Here is a 15,981-nt window from a genome sequence, read left to right on the forward strand (position 1 = left end):
CCTCCCACCCCCCGTCAACCCTCAGTTTTGTGAACATATTTTAAAACTACCATAGCCAGGAAAACAAACCATTCTAGATATTTCAAACACACACACACGCAAAGGTTATACAAGCAATTGGTGCTCACCACTGGTGGGGCTCGCGGTGGTGAAGGTCAGGGCCAGGGGGGAATCGCACCACTAGCTCTCAGGTTACTTTACCACAGTTGCTTTCCATAGATTCAAAGTTGCTGCTGCCACTCAGTCAGGAAACTTCGGGAAGCCACTGCTGGGGTCACTACAGCCCCATGGCCCCAAGCCTGACTGGTGGGGAGTATGGACTCCAACATTCAGCCTGCATGTCTGCTGCTGCAGAGGAGAAAAGCATGGCTTCCGCCTCCTTCCCGCCTTCTAAATCTCACACAGGTACGCTTTATTGGCAGAATTCTGTTGCCGAGGGAATCTGTGAACTATGGTTCGTGGGTTTCCAGGACCTGCAAAGAAGGGGCTAGAAATGGGTGTCAAGAGCCAACCAACATTATCCAGCAAACCCCTCCTGATGGGTGGGTGTTCAAAGGCTTTGTAAAAGGGGGGTGGTGTCCACATGGAGTAACCTGGTGGTCGTGTTTCTAAGTCAGAAACCCTGAAAGGTGTCATTCTAGCTGGGCAGCAGGTGAGGTGCTGGATGCTGACGACATACACTCATTCCCAGAGGTGACTGGAGAAGCGCCTGGAGTTGATTCTTAGTTTCATCTCTGGAACGTTCTCACTGGAATTAAAGCTGGATGGACTATTGGCAATGCGGTATCTGAGAAAACATAGCCCCCATTCAAAAGGGCTGCCAGAGAAAAGATCTCCACAGGGAAACATGATTTCTCAAAATATAGCCTTTGGACCTCTATACGCAAACATCCCTGGGATGCTTACTTAAAAAGCTGATCCTGAAAATAATTTAATTTCAAAGGCTGTTGGGGCACCTGGCTGGTTCAGTCAGTTGAGCGACCGACTTCGGCTCAGGTCATGATCTCACGGTTCTTGGGTTTGAGCCCCACGTCGGGCTCTGTGCTGACAGCTCGGAGCCTGGAGCCCGCTTTGGAGTCTGTGTCTTCCTCGCTCTCTGGCCCTCCCCCACCCCCCTGCTTGCACCCTGCCTCTCTCTCAAAACAAAATATTAAAAAAAAAAAATTAAAAGGCTGATCCCGCACACCTCCCCTGATGAAGATAAACAAAAGCAGACACTACTTAAAGTAATCCAGACAGAGTTCAGTCAGTAACATAGTATTGCAGTGCCGTAGGGGAAAGGGTTCATCGTGAGCAGGCACCCAACTGGGAGTATTACAGAGGTGATGGGGTATTTCACAGGGAGAATGAGGGACTAGGGAAGGGAATGAGTGGGGGCTCTATAATCAGAAGTGAAAGATGACAAAAAGCAGGAAGGGACGCTGGCCCATAGGAGACCCATCTGGCTTTGCTGACACTTCTCAGAGTTAAGCTCCTGCCCTCTCACAGAAGCTGGGAGACAGGGGCCCGATCTTCAGGCGTCGGCTGGACTAAGCAGCCAATCCTTTAGACAGCCGGGAGTTTTGCAGGCAGGCACTTTAAGGGAGGCTAGAGTCCTACTAGGGATGCGGCCACGAGCTGCCAGCAACCATGCCCGTGGTTGTTCAAGTCTTCACAGGCCAAGCAAGGTTGAATCAAGAAGAGGGCTCGGAGGAGCCTGGCGAGCATTTGGAGAAAGAATCTGTCACCCTCCGAACCCACATGCCCACCCCTCCTGAGCCCATCCCCCAAACAGAGGGACCACTTCGACAGGCCTTTTTATGCTCACCAAACTACTGAAGTAGGACAAGGCGGACGGGGAGGTGGGGGAAGCAGAGGTTCTCCGGCTTCTTCAGGGCTGGAGGTCAGCAGGGATCTGCGAGCGGGAGACGAAGGGCAGAGCAGATTGAGGATGACCAGGAGGCTCCACTGGATTCTTAACCTGGGAGTCCCGACTGGTCATGCTGGCGGGCTCCTGCCCCCACGGAGGTCAGGGCCTCTCAGTCCTGAGGAGCACCAGGCACGACCAGCTCTGGCTCCTGTGGTCCTGGTGGGGGTATGTTGTTGAGACCTGGGGGATGGCGTGGAGCACCAGCTGGGGGGCGGGAGCACACTCATTCAAGAAGAAGAAAAGTCCCGAGGCCCGAAGCAGAGGCAGGAATGGTGCTTAGGCTGCCTGTGTTCCAGGGCAGTGGCAGAGAGCGGTCTGGCGCCACCCTGTGGAGGAAATGAAGATTTCAACAGTACAAAGGCCTCATCTGGATGAGGGCTACACCCCAGGGTGGTAGAGCAGGAAAACAGAAGGAGCCTGGCTCCCTGACATAAGAGCCACCGAACCAGCCCCAGATCCAGTACTTAACCGGATTATCATATGAGAGATCAAGAAGCTGCTTCTTAAAAAAATTTCTTTTCAATGTTGACTCATTTTTGAGAGACAGAGACAGAGCATGAGCGGGGGAGGGGCAGAGAGAGAGGGAGACACAGAATGTGAAGCAGGCTCCAGGCTCCGAGCCGTCCGCACACAGCCCGACCCAGGGCTCGAACCCATGAACGGCAAGATCATGACCTGAGCCGAAGTCAGACACCTGACCGACTGAGCCACCCGGGTGCCCCCAAGAAGCTGTTTTTTTTTTTGTTTTTTTTTTTTTTCAACGTTTATTTATTTTTGGGACAGAGAGAGACAGAGCATGAACGGGGGAGGGGCAGAGAGAGAGGGAGACACAGAATCGGAAACAGGCTCCAGGCTCCAGGCTCTGAGCCATCAGCCCAGAGCCCGACGCGGGGCTCGAACTCACGGACCGCGAGATCGTGACCTGGCTGAAGTCGGACGCTTAACCGACTGCGCCACCCAGGCGCCCCAAGCTGTTTTTTAATTTAACCCACTGTTGGGGCGCCTGGATGGCTCAGTCGGTTAGGTGTCCGACTTCAGCTCAGGTCAGGATCTCACCGTTTGTGGGTTCAAGCCCCACATCGGGCTCTGTGCTGACAGCTCAGAGCCTGGAGCCCGCTTCGGACTCTGTGTCTCCCTCTCTCTCTGCCCTTCCCCCACTCAATCTCTGTCTCTATCTCAAAAAGAAATAAACACTTAAAACCAAAAAGAATTAAAGGGCGCCTGGGTGGCTCAGTCGGTTAAGCATCCAACTTCAGCTCAGGTCATGATCTCGCGGTTCGTGAGTTTGAGTCCCACGTCGGGTTCTGTGCTGTCAGCCTGTCAGCGCAGAGCCCGCTTTGGATCCTCTGCCCCACTCTCTCTGCCCCTCCCCCGCCTGCACTCCCCCCCCCCCCGAAAAAAAGGATTAAAAAAAAAAGAATTAAAAAAAATTCACTTAACCCACTGTTGTGTCGGGTCTCTACTGCAGCAGCTGAACCTGTACGTAACCTGATAACGGAGGGAGTCCATGTATCTGTTATCTTTTGCCACAACAGTGCTAACTAATAAACCATCCTCAAAACTCAGGAGGCTGGGAAACCGATTCTCACAGGTTGGCCGTTACCGCTGTACTTTAATGCCCTGCTGGCTGGATCGGCGCGGCTTCTCGCTGCTGGTCCTGTCTCCCTGCGTTGCTGCCGGGACCCAGGCTGAAGAGGCAGCGGCTACCCAAGAGAAGCGGAAGAGAGCAAGCACTCTTGCTCTCTTCGAGCCTAAGCACGGAGCCTCTTCGAGCCTAAGCACGGAACCAGCCCCAAGCCCCAAGCCAGGGATGGGAAAGTACACTGTGGCCACGAGGAGACACAGCAGGAGCGGGGTTGCGGGGAGGGCCCATAATTCTCTCTCCCAGAATGTGACAGAGTCGTGGGTTAGAGGCTACGACACGGTGGCCCTGCTCTTCTAGGCGTCACCTACGAATGGCGCGGAGTGAAAGATAGCGTCCGTCCATGTGAAGACTCAACCGCAGTTCTCTGTTAGGTCAGGAGCCCTGACAAGACAAGAATCACATCTCCTTCCTCTTCCCAACGCCTAGTGCCAGACCCTGCCCTCAGGGCTGACTCGGGGATATTACTGGGTGAATCTGAGACCATTTCTTCACTCTCTGCATAGGATTCCTTATGTAATACAGACTGACCTCCTAAAGGTCAGCACACAGTGCTATGTGTTTGCCCCCAAAGCTGCAAAGGGACCGTGCCATTGGGAACTGAGATGTGTACCTAGGTCTGTCTACACCGCATCCTGGATCCACTGCCTCCCAGAGGGACCTCCAGAAGAAAGGACTTCTACAAGTTTAATATCGCAGACTCCACACTCCAAAGGAGAACCGCTTGAAGAGAGCCATGGTTGACGCTAAGGAATGCCACCATCACCACAGAATTCCAGGCACCGGGCATGTGGGTAGAAAGTATATTTTAGGGCAGTGACTCATGGTAAGTCGTTTCCTCCAGACCCTAAAACGGACTATTCCACGTCAAGCTGTCTCAGGCTCAGGCTGATAACAGGGCAGCCACAGGGGACCTAATGGGAGCTGCGTTGTCACGGTCCAAGTCTGTACACACCGCTTGTATAACCTGCCCAAGTTCGCAAAGACAATGTATCAGTCGCCGCTCTTTATGCTCCAAGTGAAAGAAATCCAACTAAAATATGCTTAAACCAAAAATGTCATACAGTGTATCGGCTCACATAACCGGGAAGCCTAAGATCTTAAAGCTGGCCGCATCTAGCGCTCAAACGTCATTCTCTCCGCAGCTGTCCCTCAGTTGTGCTTTCCTCCATGATGGCTTCAGGCTTCAGGATGCATGCCCCAAGACTGCAAAGATAGTCGTTAGTAACTCCAACTCTCCACTGAGGTTGAGCAAGCCTCATAAAGGAAAGCCAGTCTTCAAAAAGCCTCTGATTGGTCTGCTTGGACCCTGTATCTGGTAGGAGGAGACCCTGATTGGCCAGCCATGGCCACGTGCACCTGCAAGGTGGGCCTTAAACCAGTACTTAAGTCTCTGCTAGGGCACAGGAACTGAATAGAAAGTCAAGAGAGGGGTTGTCTCACGGCAAGTTGAGGGGGTGAGGTGACAAATGGAAGACCAGACATTGAGGCTAGATTGAACTAACCCTAAGCCTAAACTTTGAACAGGCTTTCACACGTTCATAGATGCTATTGCGAGTAAAACACAAATTCACTTAAGAGCAGGAGTGCCTTCATAGTAACTTTTGGTCTTTCTGTATTTTTTGTCCCAATTAATAGATATCGAAAGGATACCTACGATCACGAGCAGGTCCAAAGACCATTCTATTTTTTAATATTAGAAAGGGATTCTTAACTGCAGATTAAGAGAGAGAGTGAAGAAAGCAAGAAGAGAAGGGAGCCAGGAAAAGCCCAGCCCAGGAAGCAGCGAAGGAAGGTTCCAGGACAGCAGCGTAGGACAGGTCAAGGAGGTAGCCGAGGGGAATGGCACTAACTGTCATGCCAGAGCACTGGAGCGGAGTGGAGGAGTGATCGTGGCGGGCAGCACAGAAAGAGAAGGAGAAGAAATTAAACCCCGGGGGGTCGGGGGACAGAAACGAGTGCCATCGGACTACATGAGTAAGCTCTGCGGTGAACAATACTTGCCTAGTCACAATTCTGCAACCACTGTCACTCGTGGGGCAAGAGTGACAAAAGTAAACCCCAAGAATGGAATGGGTGGGGGGTGTTAAAGACCTAACTCCTTGCCTGTGTTGCCAGGACGTCCACAGACAGTGTCTAAAATGCATGAATCAGAGCACCTGGGTGGCTCAGTCGGTTGAGCGTCTGACGTCAGCTCAGGTCACGATTTCACGGTTCTTGGGTTCGAGCCCCGCATCGGGCTTTGTGTTGACGGTGCAGAGCCTGCTTGGGATTCTCTCTCTCCTTCTCTCTCTTTCAAAAAAAAAATTTTTTTTTTAAATCTTTTAAATGGAAGAATTAAGAGCTAGAAACACAAGACAGGTGGAGATAAGCACCCGAAGACCCAGCGAGAGGTAAGGAGGACCGAGGACTGGTGAGCTGGCCCAGGAGGGTGGGGATGGTCGAGGCAAGAGGCTGCTGCGGGTCATTCTGTTTCCTCACCATTTCATTTCGTACTATTTGAACTGTAAACTACGTGTGATAACATTTGGGAGGCTTACAGAGTCCATTCTTTTGTCAACTGCACCTCAAAGCTGTATTTGTGTCCAACTTCATTGAGATAGAATTGACAAATCATTTTTACGAACCCTTTAAATCCATTTCTTCAAGTAGAGTGGGAGGAACCAGCTTCCTGCAACAGAAGCCATGAGAACATTACCTATTCCGGTTTCAAAAGAAATGGTGGCATTAGTCCTACTTAGATGATTTCGGTCAGAGACCAAGTAAGGATACATCTGGGGTTCCAACAAGAGAGGCTCTCACTCCAGTGCTCAAAGACCAGTTAGAAAACGGAGATCTGACTGGACTGGGTAGGTACAAATTAGCCAAAACTGTAATAATAATAATAATAATAATAATAATAATAATAATAATAATATAGCTAGTTATCCTCAAGTGCTTACTTCAGACCAGAAACCGTCCTGAGGATATTATCTTCTTTAATCCTCACGGCAACTGATATTTTCCCCAATTTACAGATGAGGAACTGAGGCTCAGATAGTTTGGGGAACTTCCCGGAAGTCACACACTCTGGCCCCTCTGCCTGAGGCGAAGGGGCCTCAGAGTGTTGTGATTTACTTCTCTTTTCTAACCACCAATCAAACTTAGAAGTTTCTATCTCTGGTGCCATCTCGAGGGGCCTATGAAAACCACTGACTGTGGCAGTGGTCTCAGGCCCACACTTGCTGGGTTGTGCTGGGCCCCGCGCTGTCTTAGGGAAGGCCTAGAAAACGGTATGGGGTAGAGCCGGTATTCAAACCTAAGCATTCCTGGCTCCAAAGCCCACTTGCTCGGCCACTGAATTATGCTAGTTCTCCAGCTAGAATCAGAGCTGGGTGAGGATCCCACCCGTAGTAATTATGAGTTGTATGGCCTTGGGCCCCCAAGTTCCTTAACCTCTCTTAAGCCTGTTTTATCATCTATGCCATGGGCATAACAATGGTGCTTACCTTCAGGGTGGTTGCTAAGGATAAATCAAAATTCCTATCTGGCAACTAGGAGCCTCTGTTTTCCACACCTGTTAAATCCCTTGCCCTTCAGCTCCTAGGTTAAAGAGAGATCCTCACATTTTCTCACCCTTCAGATCCACGGGTGGGAGGGCAAGAGACAGAAAAGGTCTGGGCCAAGGCTAAATGCTTGGGCCTCATCCCAGAGTGACTCTCCAGGGCAGGGGCGGGGTTCAGGAATCGACACCTTAGACCCCCAAGAAGTTCAGATGCCTGCAGTTCTCCTGCCTGGCTTTGAATGACTATGCCTAGTGCTTGACTCTGACAGACCAGTGCCTTTGTGAGCGTCTGAGCCCTTCCTGCGCTGGCCTCCAGCTCTGTCTGTGCCTCCTCCCTTTCCCCATTGCCCAATCTGTCTTTATCTCCCCCTTCCATTCTGATCCCCCTCCTCTTACTCTGGCCTTACTTCCTAGCTTCCTCTCCACCTCTCCGTGCACCCTCCCCTGAGCTCAGTCTGCATTCCTACCCACCAGCCGTTTCTCTACCAGTCTCTTCGCCGGCATCGGCATCGCCCTTTCCTGTGTCCACCCGGAAGGCTCAGATAAAAGGTGCTTCCGCCAGGATAACCTTCCAGGCCTCTTCTCTGGCACCATGGCACTTTGCATGTACCTTTATTATTGCTCAAATAACAGGGTAATGGGAGATTTTTTTTTTTTTCCGGCCTCAGACTACCTGGTGGACTCGTGGCCCATGAATGGTGGAAACGTGCGCCAGAGTAAGATGGAGAGAGGAAGACAAGCCCGTCGACTTTGCAGAGGGGCCGAGAGGCCTGAGAAGTAAGAGAAGACCAGGAGACGGGGGCTCCTGAAAAGATAGACAAGAGATTACCATGCGGGGTTCCCACAGCTTTTGCAGACAGCGGCTGCGTACAAATTCATTGGAAGAACTGAGGAATGTTGCTGGCTCCATCTGGGGGAGGGCATGCTTGTATCAAGACACTGATGCTCTTGATGTGCTATAATTATAACCAGAAACACTATCCTTTTGCCCAGGAAGCTGGATTTCCTAGTAAATTCCTTACTTTCCAAGTTGTTTAATGCTAAGATAATGCTTTGCTTCTGTGTCCTTATTTATTTATTTTTAATGTTTATTTACTTTTGAGAGGGAGAGCACATGCGAGGGAGGGGCAGAGAGAGAGAGAGAGAGAGAGAGAGAGAGAGAGAGAATCCCAAGCAGGCTCTGCACGGTCAGCGCAGAGCCCAATGCAGGGCTGGAACTCACAACTGTGAGATTGTGACCTGAGCCGAAGTCAGACACTTAACCGACCGAGCCACCCCGGCATCCCTCCGTGTCCTTATTTCTAACTTTCTGTTCAACTGTTAACCATACTAAATGTACTCAGATTCATCTAGTCTAAAATCGAGGAGAGGTGGTTCTCGCTCCTAGAGAGAGAATTATTGAAGGGGCAACCCGCACACACTCAGGTGCCACATCTTCAACAGCTGGTTTTATAAATGGAAACAGGCACTGGGACCCCTTCTTCTCCCCTTCCCAGAAAGGCTGATGGAGAGCCTGGCCCAGATCAGTGGAGCTTTCTTCCAAGAACTGTCCCGTTCCCAGACCAGCCCTGTAGACACCCCCAAAGTCCCCCTGAACCTGCAGATAGCAGTACCTCTCCACCCCACTACTCACCCCACACTCAGGCCCTAAGATCCCATTTGACCTAAGCCTGCAGGTATGAAGTGTCCAAAGCACAAGACATCTCTCCCCACCCCCACCAACACACACTCTTGACCTTCTGTTCCGAGTCCATGTGAAAGAGAAATATCAACTCTACCAAGTAAAGGAAACAAACAACTTGCTGGCTAGATGAGAATAACCAGAACCTTAAGCTTCATGCCTGGGGGCTGACGGGTACCTAAAGGTGCTCCCTTGGTGACAGCGGTGATCAAAACCTGTATGCTTTTCCTGAGAACCACCAGGCGGGAAGCACCTACTGCACTGATGCCCTCAGGGAGGCAAAACTAGGGTAGACGTTATTGGTCCGATTTTACAAGTGGGAACCTTCCGGGCAGGAGGCCAACAGACAGCCTCAATGGTAGATAGTGCTGTGCCCAGGCAAGGTCATGAACCCAGAAGGCGGCCGGGATCTAGTGAGACGCAGACACTTCTGGGGGCGGGCAGTAGGACACGTTCCGCCCGACACTGGTGGGCTACCCCGGTGGCCTCGCCTCTTCGTGCGCATCTCGGGTCGCAGAGTCCCCAGCCTCCCAGATCACTCACCTGCTCCGGGGCTGGTGACTTGGGCTTTCCCGAGCGGTGGCCCCGCCCCGAGGCTCCGCCGGCCCTGCGATTGGCTCCGCGGTCCGGGGGCGGGGCCGGACGCCGAACCAACGTGATGGCGTCCGGCGCCGCGAGCGCCGTTTCCTGTTGTCGTTGGCCGGGAGGCCGCAGCGCCTGGTCGGAGGCTTAGGGGCTGCCGTGGCCAGGAGTGCCCCGCGCCCCGTCCCCGCTCCCTCTGGTGAGTTAGGGGTCAGAGGGCGAGGAGGGTGAGAAGGGACGGCGGGGCCGAGACGAGAACGGGCGATGGGTCACCAGCCCTGTCCGTGATCGCAAACCCTTGGTTGCTTTGAAACTGTCCTGCTTCAGAGCCTTTTCCCTTCCCCGCCTGAGCCCCGCACCCTACCCCACTCGGACCCGAGCCTTCAGCCCAAACAGCCAGTGCTGACCCCTCCCCTTCCTCTTCTTCACCCGTGACCCGAGCCCAGCCCTTACCCTCACCCCTTCACCACTGGTCTTGCGTAAGTGCAGCCACACTCGACCCCACGGCAGCCCACTTCCAACCCCTAGGACAGCCACTTCCCTCCGCCTCCCTCTGACGCATCTCATTCTCACCCCTCAACCCCTTTGGCGATCCCAGTGCTCCACGCAGACCTCCTCGAACCCCCCCTCCCCCCTCCCCGTCTTTCTGGCTTACCCCTTTTCAGGCTCAGCTTTCTTATCCCAGCCCCCCTGCTCAGCCCCCCAAGGTCTGCTCAGCCAAAACACCCACCTCCCCCCACTCATTTAATACCTACCACCACAGTAGATGCCCTATTGCGCTTACCCCCCTCTTCTTGATAACTCTGATCTCAGCCCTATCTCAAGTCTTGTATGTATCTTCTTGTCCTCACCCACTCAACCCCTAACTTCCAAGCCCACCCCGTACTTTCTTTCCATCCCCAGCCAGCCTGAGGACACTTCATTCCTGAGTCTTTGCTAAACCACCCCCCAACTCTTGCTGCCCTAGTTCCCACCACCCCTACCCAATCTTGTTAGACTGACGTCTTCCTATCCCCGTTTCAACTCTTCATCCCAACTCTGCGCCCATTCTTCCCTTGATGTGGTCCCCATTTGATCTGAGAACCTAGTGCAGTCCCCTGCCGACCCCACCTGCTTTCTCAGAGCCAGGCACTTGCCGAACACCTCAATTGATGCAGGGCCTCAGATGGTAAGTAAGTGTGGAGGAGTAGAGATCCTTCTCCCGTGGGTCAAGTGCTTTTCCTGGATGTCAGGTCCCCTGTAGCTGTCCTTAAGGATTGTGTTCCTGGCATCCATATTACATCACTCGCGTTGGCTGCTGGAATGGTAGGTATCATCCAAATACCTGGAAGGTGAGGGACAGCTACTCATTCAGCTGGGGCAGTGGGAGCTTATCACTTCCTTTTGGGTGATGATCTGGAGAAACTCCAGGGGTTCCACTGTGTGGGGTTGGCTGTGGTCACAGAATCATGTCCATGTGTATTGCCCTGCCGCTTAGAAAGGACCCTCACCCAGTGCCCCTCCTGGCCAGAACTGGTTGTAGATTAGTCCCGCTACCGAATGTGCCAGAGGTGACGTTACATGTTGTGAAGAGTAGAGATGAGTGGATCCTGGGGACGCCGAGGCCTCCGTGGAGGCTGTTGAATTGCTTCCTCTTTTGGCAGGTGCTGGAGCATTGAGTTTTGACCATTTTGATTACCCATGAACACAGAGAGTCAAGTTATCTCAGAGTAGCTAGACATTCTTGAGGCACCCAGGCTCCATTGTTAACATTTATAATCTCCTGGGATTTGGGGGTGCACCTCCCCTCTAAGTTCTGGTGACCAAACTCCGAAGGATTGGCCATTTGACAGCCATTGTAAAGGACCCCAAAGAAGACCCATTGTCTTTGCTTGCATTTGTAGTCTCACGCCTTCGAGAATCGGATGGCCTTTGACCTTCAATGTCCCCTTCCGTGAAGGTGTGATCTCTGAAGGGTTTCAGCCTGTTGGCAGCTTGGTGTAATGGAAGGAGTTCCACAGTGACCCCACCACTGAAAAGTTGTATACCTCAACCTCTTACGGTCTGCAACGGTCTGAGCCTTTTTATTTTACTCATCTGTTCATTCAGCAAGTATTTCTTGAGCACCACCCTGTGCCGTGCACTGTTTGAAGCATTAGAAATACAATGGTGAATGAGTCAGGCAAAGGTCCTGCTTTCATTCACTCAGAGTTTGGTCCTTGCCAGAATCTTAAGGGACCTGGGACAAGAATATGGGAGAGATGGGTGTTGTTGGATGGAAGGAGGGAGGGAGGAAAGAAAGATACCCAGTGTTCCTAGACTTCACATTTCTGGCCTCCCCCACTAGCCTTTGGACTGGGAATCACGAGCTAGAAGTTGCTTGCCCTCCAGCTGATATTCAGTTGCTTTGTTGCCCAACCCCACCCCACCCCCAACACACACACCCATCCCACCCCCCACAGGGCTCTTGTCTAGAAATCCAACTTTCTTCAGGTAGAAGGAGGTGCTGTTTACTCAGCACTCACATGTCTGAAGTATCCGCTGTCTTTCTGAATCAGAAGATAACTTTGTCATTTGTTTCCAACTGAAAACCCTGACTCATCACCTGGTAGAGCAGCTGGAGGGCTTAAACACCGGCCTGTTGTCGTGCATAGCCAGGTGCAGGATCGGAGTCAGGCCGTAGAGACGAGGCTGTCGCGGATGGCGGGGAAGTCTCTCAGAAGAGGAGGTTGCTGTTTACTGATGAACGGAGTGTTTCGAAAGTGGTGAAGCCAGGTTATCCATTTCTTCTTTTAATGTAAGTCTCATCTGAGTCCTTCTCCTCTTTTCGTTCTTCCTTAGTCTCCTGAGGAAGTGAAATTGGATGTTTATAGAAGGCCAGGCAGTATCACGAAGAGAATCAACCACAACGATTCCTTCCTGTGTGTTGGAACGTTTGAGGAGGGACAGCTCGGAAACCTGGCTGCCATGGAAAGGACCTGTGGTCAGCTAGGTGGGGCCACAGATCTGATGGGCAAGATTGTTTCTTGTCAGTGTTAGGCCTTCTTTGATAAGGTGGAGCTTCTGAAGAGTCTGTGAATAATAAGTTTGCCTGAAACTCTTTGAACCAAGGACCTGGGACAGTATGAACTGGCGAAAGGCACAGAGCTTGGAATGAGAAAATTCTGTCCCTCACCTGAGGCGTGTTTCTACTGAGCCTCAGTTTTCTCTTCTGTGAATGAGGGATAATCATCCTTCTCTCACAGGATTGTTTTAAGAATTAAATGAGGATAGAGAATGAGATCCTGTGCCAGAGTGAACCGATACCGAGGGGCAGAGGTAGACGAAGGGTGGCTTAGGAGTTTCCTAAAGGCACACGGCACTCACCTTTTCTGCTCAACTGTATCAGGGATGTTTGAACTCTCTACTTGCTCTCTTTATTCTGGGTCTCCTGAAGACCCACCCCTCTTTTGTTTGCTTCTTGGTGTCAGTGAAGACAGTTCTGAGGATAGAAAGTGAAACCAGTCCCATAGCATGGTAGATGGGGGTCTGGCCCACCCAAGGAGCCTGCTGGAGTGCTGACCTAGCAGTCAGGAGACCCAGAGCCCAGAGATCTCACATCGTAGATGGTCGTGGTCCTGCCTCTGAGCCATTGCCTGCCTTCCTGAGGCGTTCTAGCACCGACAGGCCTATGTAGGGAGCTTTGGTTTCCTGCAAAGAAAGATGTGCCCGGAACTTTGGCCTGACCCCCACGTCTCAGTTCTGTTTTGTGAATTGTCAAGTGGCCATTCTTCTAGGTTTCTCTGCACGGTTGTCCTTTTGTGACGTTCCTGACACTGTTTTAGGTCCCAGTTGTCTCTTGTCTGGCCCTGCTCTGACCTCAGTGTCAGTTTACTTTGTTTTTTCAGCAGATCCTGACTTGGCCAGGACACCCACTTAATGATAAGCCTCCCTCCCTCCAGTGAATATTATATTCAGTTAATTAGTTGATGAGGCCTCAATGGTCCTCCTCTTCAGATTGCTGAGGCCCAAGCCTTGAGGCCGGCTGAGGGAAGGGCAGTTTTAGGGCTTGAGGCTCTGTCTAGAAGGGCAGGCCCCCGGAATTACCAAAGGGGATTGGATGCCAGGGTCTCAAAGCCAGAGAGCCTGAACTTGGCCTGCAGGGCTGCGTAGGGTAGCCTTGAAGAAACCCAGCCTCTAGGATCAGGCACGGTTTCAGGACCGACTCTGTAGTACGTCCCCTTCTCCCGGTGCCCTGGTGGCCAGAGCATGGAGCTGGTCTCCAGCAAAGGGTCCTGAGGATTCCCGGTGGGTAGGAGCTGGGAAAGTGGTGGAGGGAGAGACAGTGTGATGGGCTGTGGCCAGGGGCTAGTGTTCCTCCTGTCAGTCTGTTGTGCGCTGACCAGAGCTGGTTTCGTGGGGCCCGTCCTCCACACACCTGTCTCCCTTTGCATGTCCTTACTTAGGAAGGTCGGCGCTGGGTCCTGTTCACCCTCTGCCGGATCCAGAGGCCAGGGGTGAATCAGAGCGTCTTTCATCATTTAGGGCCACCCTGCCGTTCTCCATGCCTCGCTGTTCGCCTGTAAACCTTTCCTGCCAGACTCAACCCGATGCTCCCTTGCATCCCGCCACCTGGGCCCCCGGCCGAAGAGCCCTCCTCCCAAGACTCCCCTGCCCCCTCCCCAGCCACCCCTTAGCCCTAGCTCACACCTGCCTCTTCCAGAAGGGTGGATGTCATCCTGGCCGAAGGTGGTAGAGCCCGCCACTGATCAGCCCTGGGATCTTGGGAAGTTCCTTGACCTGGGTCAGCTTTGATTTCGTATCTGTTAGATCTGGATAATAAAAGAGCTCGCCTAGGGTGGTTCCAAGGAATGAATGAAGCAATGTGTGTAAACAGTACAAAATCCATTCAGCATGCCTCCATTTGATAACTTCTTTGGGCCATCGGTTTTTGAGAACAGAGACAGCGATGACCTGTTTTTTGGTGTCCCTCCATGCTCGGCAGTGTGGTCACTAGAGATCTGTTTAGATGGGAATGTGCCTACCCAATCCTGGTCCGTCCAAGTGGCTGGGGCGGTCCAGGCGAGCCAACAGCCCCCCCCCCCCGAGGCTCAGGTTGAGGCCCCCCCACCCCCGACCTAAGCCACCCCCGGGGGGTGGGGGGGAGCCAGTGCCCTGAGGGATTTACCTGTGTACTGACTTCAGGTAGTTGAGCGGACTCATTCAGACAGTGGCCTTTGCCTGTAAGGCTTGGCCACATCCAACCGGGGTAATAGACACCATTTATCCTTAGTACCGTCAGGCCCTGTGCTGGGCATTTTCCACATTCATAACCTCCATTTGAGACGTCTGCCGTGGTGCCCCACCTAGCATGCCTAAGTGGTTAGTGGCAAATCGAGATTCGAACCCGTGTTGTTTCCCTTAGGCGTGTCCCTGTGCTGCTCCAGCTGGACCCTCGTGCCTGGAGGGGAAGCAGCTATGTAGCAAGAGGCCCTCCCTTTGGAAACTTCCTTCGGTTGTGCTTGTCCCCGCCGAGCTGGCAGACATGGGGCTGGCACAGGAGTCAGAGGCTCCGAATGTGAACTGTGAGCCCCTGCTTCCTGGTCCATGTGGGCTCTTGGCACCTCCAGCGGCAGCATCCCCCTCGCACCCTTAGTTCTGTATCCAAATCAGCCCTTCATTCCCTGCTTTTTTGTGCCAGCGTGTGGTGTGGCATACAGAGGCCTTTCCATGCCCTGATTAGGGTGGACCCACCCATGGCACATAGGATTCCCCACCTCCTGAGATCCGAGCCCTCAGATTTCTTCTCTTCCCTTGTTTCCTTCCTTAAAATCCACTCTTGGCTTTTACTTTTGAATTCAGAGGCCTTTGCATTGCAGTTTGAGGAAGATGGGCTGACCCGCTGCCTGCTGGGGGAGGGGGAGAATTGGCTGCGGGTGGGGAGCTGGAACCTGCTCATCTGGCCGCCGCCGTCTGTCTCTGCAGGTGTCATGTGATTCTCCGAGGGAGCTGCAGTGTGAGCGGAAATGCTCTCGGTGGTGGAGAATGGACTGGACCCCCGGGCTGCCATCCCGGTAGGCAGTCGGAGAGGCTCAAGGGTGGGGAAGGGGGCACGGGACAGCCATGTCGTTGGTTTTCCTCACTTTGAAATGAATGAGTACTGTCTGGAAAGCGAGGCCTCGGGTTGAGAAAGAGTTATAGCAGAAGCAGGCTCTGAGGAGATCCTGCCCTTTCTAGAACATCTTCTTGGTGATGGAATGGGAATTGATAAAAAACGACGGATTTTAATACGGGCTGCCTAAAGACCAAGGATTTCTCAAAGGAAGTCATACATATGGGGCGCCTGGGTGGCTCACACGGTTAAGCGTCATGATCGTAAGCGGCTCATGGTCTTACAGTTTGTGAGGTCAAGCCCTGCATTGGGCGCTCTGCTGTCAGAGCAGAGCCTGCTTTGGATCCTCGGTCCGCTCTGTCTCTGCCCCCTCCCCCACAGGCACATACACGTATGCACATTCTCTCTCTCTCTCTCTCAAAAATAAGTAAACATTAAAAGAAGGGGCAGCTGGGTGGCTCAGTCGGTTGAGCATCCGACTTCGGCTCAGGTCATGATCTCACGGCTCATGGGTTGGAGCCCCGCATCGGGCTCTGTGCTGCCAGCTCAGTGC

At 52.7% G+C, this 15,981-nt stretch overlaps 1 protein-coding gene and 2 long non-coding RNA genes across 16 annotated transcripts in view; 2 read left to right on the top strand and 1 right to left on the bottom strand.

Moving 5' to 3' along the window:
• Positions 1 to 7: 7 nt before the first annotated feature.
• Positions 8 to 10,810, bottom strand: LOC147571500 (uncharacterized). Of its 10 annotated transcripts, XR_015247344.1 has the most exons (7): positions 9,320 to 9,387; positions 6,179 to 6,222; positions 5,711 to 5,843; positions 4,616 to 4,757; positions 4,165 to 4,518; positions 1,808 to 2,235; positions 1,222 to 1,696 (listed from the first exon to the last, which is right to left on the bottom strand). It is a non-coding gene; the product is annotated as an uncharacterized LOC147571500 (long non-coding RNA). The 10 variants fall into 10 exon arrangements; XR_015247348.1 differs by lacking the exon at positions 1,222 to 1,696 and adding an exon at positions 8 to 787 and having other exon boundaries at positions 4,165 to 4,757; positions 9,320 to 9,389; XR_015247343.1 differs by lacking the exon at positions 9,320 to 9,387 and adding an exon at positions 10,469 to 10,810 and having other exon boundaries at positions 4,165 to 4,757.
• Positions 4,754 to 8,144, top strand: LOC147571501 (uncharacterized). Its single transcript, XR_015247352.1, has 2 exons — positions 4,754 to 4,917; positions 7,764 to 8,144. It is a non-coding gene; the product is annotated as an uncharacterized LOC147571501 (long non-coding RNA).
• Positions 9,472 to 15,981, top strand: part of LOC147571502 (pleckstrin homology domain-containing family M member 1-like) — a 44,200-nt gene continuing 37,690 nt past the window's right edge. For 3 of the 5 annotated variants that reach the window (XM_086696319.1, XM_086696323.1, XM_086696322.1), the window contains exons 1-2: positions 9,472 to 9,557; positions 15,302 to 15,390. In XM_086696319.1, coding sequence (XP_086552445.1) covers positions 15,343 to 15,390 — 48 coding nt within the window. In that variant the 5' untranslated portion in view covers positions 9,472 to 9,557; positions 15,302 to 15,342. Of the gene's footprint in view, positions 9,558 to 11,241; positions 11,410 to 11,991; positions 12,135 to 15,301; positions 15,391 to 15,981 lie in introns of all 5 variants that reach the window. The other 2 variants (XM_086696320.1, XM_086696321.1) reach the window with 2 other exon arrangements.

The sequence above is a fragment of the Puma concolor genome, unplaced genomic scaffold, assembly GCF_028749965.1.
Source record: "Puma concolor isolate L17-30 unplaced genomic scaffold, mPumCon1.1.hap2 unalloc_scaffold_24, whole genome shotgun sequence".
NCBI classification, from domain to species: Eukaryota; Metazoa; Chordata; class Mammalia; order Carnivora; family Felidae; genus Puma; species Puma concolor.